The sequence below is a fragment of the Arachis ipaensis genome, chromosome B08, assembly GCF_000816755.2.
Source record: "Arachis ipaensis cultivar K30076 chromosome B08, Araip1.1, whole genome shotgun sequence".
Taxonomy (NCBI): Eukaryota; Viridiplantae; Streptophyta; class Magnoliopsida; order Fabales; family Fabaceae; genus Arachis; species Arachis ipaensis.
In genome coordinates, this window is record NC_029792.2 from 119,239,284 (window position 1) to 119,245,875 (window position 6,592).

General features: G+C 38.0%; 1 protein-coding gene and 1 long non-coding RNA gene across 9 annotated transcripts in view; both read right to left on the bottom strand.

Annotated features, from left to right (window-relative positions):
• LOC107612957 (putative pentatricopeptide repeat-containing protein At1g26500) overlaps nucleotides 1-2,961 on the bottom strand; it is a 7,756-nt gene extending 4,795 nt beyond the window's left edge. For 5 of the 8 annotated variants that reach the window (XR_002352966.1, XR_002352965.1, XR_002352964.1 and 2 more), the window contains exon 1: nucleotides 2,236-2,421. Coding sequence is in view for 1 of the 8 variants with exons in the window: in XM_016314757.2 (XP_016170243.1) it covers nucleotides 2,236-2,316 (81 nt within the window). In the remaining 7 variants the exon portion in view is untranslated. The other 3 variants (XM_016314758.2, XM_021109856.1, XM_016314759.2) reach the window with 2 other exon arrangements.
• LOC110265749 lies at nucleotides 4,355-5,337 on the bottom strand. Its single transcript, XR_002352002.1, has 3 exons — nucleotides 5,210-5,337; nucleotides 4,482-4,859; nucleotides 4,355-4,409 (listed from the first exon to the last, which is right to left on the bottom strand). It is a non-coding gene; the product is annotated as an uncharacterized LOC110265749 (long non-coding RNA).

The window sequence follows — 6,592 nt, forward strand, 5'->3', positions numbered from 1 at the left end:
TTAATTAACCTACTATCAAAAATTATAAGGTAAATTAAAATTATTTATTATTATTATTTTTCTTTTTTTTTTTTTGTCATGAGCTGAACAAACAAATTGACACCAACAAAAAAAACTAATCCCCACATTCAACACAGGACGACCTTTACACCAAAAAAGTACTCAGGAAACTTGATGGAACTTCTTTATTATTCTGTTATTGCCGATGTGATGTCTTCAAACATCTTCACTGTTTGCTGGCCGGTGACAGATTTAGACGCTCTTAAACCCACTCCCTTCCGCCTCTGCCATGGATGACCTTCCAAGCCCGAGGAATCGCTGTTATAACACCCTCACTATAAGAATGTTAGGCTTCGGCTTCATATACTTAATAATAAAATATGAGCCTTTTACTCGAAACCATATCGCTGACTCCTTTGAAAAACCAAAAATACTTTTTCTTAAAAGTTTCATTACAAAACAGGTTTCCTATCCCTCTTGCAACAACATAATGTTAATGGCGAGGGAAGAATAATATATAAACTAAAACATCGTATAAGCAAAACGCAACAAAACTCTTCGTAAGTTTCTTCCTCCGTTTCATAACAAGATTAAATAAGAAAACTGTTTTTCAAGCTCAGTGATTATCGTTCTCTTATGAATCTTTTGAAAATCGACAGTTTAACCATCCGAAAATCCAAAACCTCTTTAAAAGAAATCAGTTAATTATCCAGAAATCTAAACTCACTTTTCTTATAAAAGAATCTTAAAAGTTTCCTAACAATATAAATGACCAACCTGTTTCAAATATAGGTTCATTAAATTTATGCTGAACCAGCTTGATATTTTATATACTTTACAAAATCTTAATTAAAAATCAACCACGAAATCAATCAACACTATCATCAATTCAGCACCAATACTCAATCAACCAAAGTACTACACCAGAGCAAACACAGGCAAAACAGACAAGGAAAGCACATGTATAGATAGTAGTTACAACAAATAGTTCAGATAGCCATTAATAACAGTTAAGCAATTAGGCAAATCAAAACAAATTTACACTCAAACAAAGTATGCAAATGCATATGATGCATGTCTGTCCTATGACTAATGAGCTCATTTGTCGGTTATATAGCCAAGTACGACATGTTCGGTAGCTAACCCGGACACTGTCTCTCTGTTGCGCATTAATATCGTTAGAGAAAATACGTGCCTGTCACCATTAGAGGGAATATGTGCCCTGTCACCATTAGAGGGAACAGGTACCCTATCACCCTTACAACCAGAGAGAAAATTCAGATATACTTGTCATCAATCATCCTCAACCATGTCTCATTTATCATATTTATTCAATTTCATAATCAAACACAATTTTCTTCGTTCTTATTCCTCATCTTTTTCCCAGAGCAAATGGACAACGCCACTGCCTCTTACATAGGGTCTCAACCCTTAATCAAATTCAATTTTATTTTCAAATCCATTTTTCAATATCATTCAATTCATTCAAAAATCATACTTTTAAAATCAAATCTCATCATTCTTCTTTCAAATTCAATCCTCATCATTCCTCCAATTCCGTTCATTAAGAATTCAAACTCAAAACATAATCTTTTTCTTAATAACTCCGAAACAAGTCATATAATCCTTAAATCTTAAACTTTCTAAATAACTACTTTAAAAAAAATCTCCAATTTTTATAAAATTTTGGATAGCATCTCCTCTGAAATTCGAACTAAGCTATCCTTACAGGTCCCATCAAAACCACATTTTCCAACCCGTTCTCAACCAACTTCAATATCAAACAATTGTCAAATATTAAATCTTTTGTAATTTTAATACCAATTTTGATAAGATCAAGTTCGATGTCAAACCATTTCAAAATCAATTTATTTCTCTAATTCAATTTATTTCCAATAAATCAAACTCATTTCCAAATCTCAATCATTTTCCAAAATCCAACCTACTCCAATAATAAGTCTTTTTCAAAATCAACCAGCTCCAATATTAAATCATTTATAAAATCAAACCAATCCAAAACCAAACCGCTTCCAAAATCAAATCATTTTCAATGCCGACCTAGTTTCACTATCAATTTCTCATCCACAACCGCACATCACTCAAGCAGTCAGTAATTCAATTCAGCGAACAATCACCTCCATAAAACAAATATAATCACAGAAATACATTTTTTTACGTCCATATCTATTTATAACAACTCTGTAATATAAAATATATTTTAATAAAAACCCCTACCTCGGAAAGTCGAACTAACGCGTTAAAGAACCGAAAACAACGGCGCCAACTTCGACTATGTTCCACAGCGGTAACAGCCATAAGGACACCGGCTAACAACAGTAACTCAACCCAGACATAAAATCGTCGCGCAAAACTCAATCATCTAATATCAGAACAGCGACAGAGGTTTTGAGGGTAAAAGATTTACTGTACCAAGAAAGAAATCAGGGACGGAGCAGCCGCAGCACCAGCAGCAAACTCCGACGGCGTAAACGCTGCTCCCGGCGACCATGTACGGCGGCAACAACCACGGCAGCAGCAGCAGCGGAGCCCCAATCGCGTTTTCTCTCTCCTCTGCAAGCTGTCTCTCTCTCCTCGAGCTCCTCAGCAGCGGCGGCGATGGGGGATCAGCGGCTCCCTCCGGGGACAGCCCAGGCCACCGCGATGGCGAAGGCGGCTTCGGCGATAGCACACGGTGCCTCCTCCTCCGCGATACTCCCTTCCTCCTGCGCGTCTCTCTCTCTTCGCGGTGACTCGTTGACGAATCGGCGGCAACGGGAAGCAGCTCGACGGCGTCTTCTTCCTTCCCGCAAGCTTTCTCCCTCAGCGCGACGGCGTGGTGACTTGGCGGCAAGGCGGCGCGACTCTGGACGCGGCTCCTCCCTCTCCTCTTCTCCCTCACTCCCTCGGCACTCCCTCTCTTCTCTCCTTCCCCTGTTTCTATTTACCCTTTCTTTTTCTTTCTTTCTTTTGTTTGCTGGAACCGCTGTGTTGTGCGTAGAGGAAGAGGATGGCGGTGGATGAGGCAGCGGTCCGGTTAGGGTTAGATTAAAATAAAATTAGAATTTTGATTTGGAAATTAGAGTTTTGGCTATGAAATTAAAAATTTTAGATTTATCCAATCAATATATATATTCTTGAAATTAATATCATGAATAAATAAAATAAATCATAATTAATTTATTATTTAATTTTTAAAAATCTGGGACATGTCTGTCGTTGCTGCTGATTGGCTAACTAAACGCAAAATCGATTTTGGAGAAGAACCTTGTCTCCATGAAGGCGTTATGATTCTTGGATGACGACGCTCATGGCCAACCGACTCTATTAGACCTAGACTGACGACAAAGAGGCACCTCGATTTACTAGGTACCTTTTTCATCACAAAAAAATAAGCTTTCTGCTACGTTTTTAAAGCATGCCAAAAAGTGCTAAAAAGCGTGCCGGTTGCTCTATCGGCACGCTCTCTTTTTTGCCACACTTATATCTCTTGCCACGCTTTAAAAGCATACCGAAAAGTTCACATATCGCTACGTTTTTGAAGCGTGCCCAAAAGGTTGGTTTTGGGTACACTTCAAAAGCGTGTCGATAGGAAAAGATAAGGCTACGCTTTTAAACGTAGCTAGAAATGAACCTATTGCCACGTTTTTAAAGCGTGGTTATATCCTTATTAAATTTATAAAAAAAATTGGTTTTTGCTTTTACATGCACTTTAATACACTCCAAAAATAATAAAAAAAAATATTGACAACAATATGTGAATGTCATTTAAAAAAATTAATAAAAATTAGTATTACATTAATAAAATTCAAACCAAATTAGCCATGTCATTTCTATACACGCAACCACAGTGTACAAAAAATTTACAAACAAACAAAAATGAATTTCTAAGAAGAGAATTAAGAAATGTCATTGAATTACTTCAAGCTTGTACTAGGCGTTCCTCGGATAAAGCAACCACTTGGAAAGCTCCACAATACATTTTACGAATAATCTTCAAGTATGATCATACGAATAACAAAAAAACAAACAATAAGCAAATTATAAAACATAATATGAATAACAAATGTCAGAAAACTCCAAAAGAACCCGTAGTGGTAACCACACAGTAGAATACATAGGGATCCCTTTATTCATAACAAGGTATAAGGTACACCCCTAAACCATCATCCACCAAAAATAAAAAAACACAAAAAGAAAAAAAGAAACTATAGTACTAATGTTAGCAACAAACACATCTGAAATTAAGGAAAAATCAAACTAAACCCAGCAAAATATCTACCAGTTAAATGGCTAATATTAAACTCTTTCTAAAGGTCCTAATAATGAAAAATCATTCAAACTAAGGGTCCAAAAATATCCATAGGAATTCCTACTGACGCAACAAATGTATCAATCATCTCAAATCCCTCCTGCACAGGATGGTTAGTGGTAACTAGAGAAGCTCAAACTAATAGAAAGCAAAAGAAAACGTTTAAACTTACATTGTGTCTAGTTCCTCTGTACTTGTCACCAGGGTTTCCGAGCCCCACAAAAAGCCATGGGAGTGGAGCAGCAACAAAGGAGAAGCACGTCTACTTAGCCTATTAAGCGTATAATAATTCAAAAAAGTAAAACCAAAAAAAGTTGCAGCAACAACAAGGAAATAGAATTGAAATCAGTTTCACAAAACTGCACTTGCTTAATTCAAATTATAGGGGAAATAGAATTAGATGCATTGTGGAATTTCTGCAACGCCTGAAAACCTGAATGAGCAGACGTTGTTCCTCTTCAATCTACAACCCACATCAATCTGAATTTGTGTTCTGTTACCAGAAAACTATTGAAGCTCAGTGGTGAACAACTGAACTCAGTAAGTAATCCTACGTATACAAATCAAAACAATGATCAAAAGAATGCTTTTCGGCTTTACCAGTTTTCCCAAACAATTTATAACAATGACCAAAACAATAATAATAATACTCTTATAGATACTGACTAAGCCTTTTTTTTTAATTTAATTTATTTATGTGATTGAAGTCATTGAACAAAATTTATTTACATCTAACTAGCTATCACACTAACTCCCTACTGACTGCATCTCCAAGTGAGAGCAACGAACTCCACTATCCTCCAACAGCGAGAGGCCAGAGGAGTTAGTGATGAGGACGAGGACGAGGACCAACAGGAATTAGGGACGAACAGAGGTCACAGGAGAGGACGAGGAGCTTACCGTCGATGACGCCGAAGAAGCAAGCAGAGACGTCATTCAACGAATACCGGAGAGGCGAGACCACAGGCAATTTTTGGGCGACAACTCAGTGATAGAGATGTAGTAGCAGCAACGAGCCAGAGGGACCCGGGCGAGGTAAGCGTTGCCGTCTGTGTCAATGCCGACGATAGTGGCGGAAAACGTTGCTGGGCTTGAGCTGTTGCTAATGGGAGTGAGGAGGAAGTAGGACGAATTGAATCTGGGATTTAGGTTTCGAAATTAATATGTTTTTAATTCAAAACAACGCCATTTAGGGTGCGACAGAGAGAGGGACGGGTGAGAGGGTTAGAGGAAAGGCTGGGATGAACATGAAGCCGAGCTGGGTGCCACAGTCATCGACAGCGATGAAGATGAACATGAAGGCAAGCAGGGTGCAATGAAGATGAAGTGATGAACATGTGACGGCTATTCTTTTAGGGTTAAAAGTGAATTTAAAAACAAAGTAAAATTAGTGTATGCTGTTGTTATCATTTTTAGAGTTAAAACTGAAAACTTAGAAAAAAAAAAGTAAAGTCTGGAAAAAATGGATGGAAAACTAAAGTTTGGGGGAGGAAACTCTATCGGCACGCTTATGTAGGGTGCCGAAATAAACACAGGATATGGGCACGCTTTAAAAAGGTGACCACTAGAAGACAAATTAGCCATGTTTTTCAAGCGTGCTGGTTTCTTTCTATGGCCACGCTTTTCAATCGTGGCAGAAAAAAAGCGTGGCCAAATCTCAAATTAGTCTCGTAAAAGCGTGTCGATTTTTTTCTATGGCTACGCTTTTCAAGCATGGCAAAAAAAGCGTGGCCAAATCACAAACTAGTGGCCACCCTCGCAAAAGCGTGGCCATTGACCACTTTTGGCCACGCTTTAAAAGCGTGGCAAGAAAAAAGTATGCCGACAGCCTTTTTTCTTGTAGTGTTTCCACCCTCTCCTAAATTGGAACGGTTGCTAAGAAACCTAGTTTGATGTGTCGAAGTCTCTCCTTAGCTCCAGTGTGATTTTCGGTGGAAGGCTCATGCTCCAAATCCTCTCCAATTCTCTCCCATTTATTATTGATTACACAGCTATTATGAAAAGATAAATATTGAGGTTTCTTCTTTCTTTACGAAATTGGCAAATTCCACATGTTTTGGAGCGAATAGAAAAGGGTATGTTTTCGGGTATGGGCCAGTCAAAGCCCCCAACGGAAAGAAAAAATGGTTACATAGGTTATTCTTAGGTTTTTACCCATTTATGCTACTCTCATGCTATTAGTGTCGCATCTTCTTGTCTGCTGCTGCGATGTCGGTCTTTTGTTTTTCTCTGTCTCGTTGCTGAGTTTGGTGCGGCTACTTATATCATTCTCAAGTCATACTG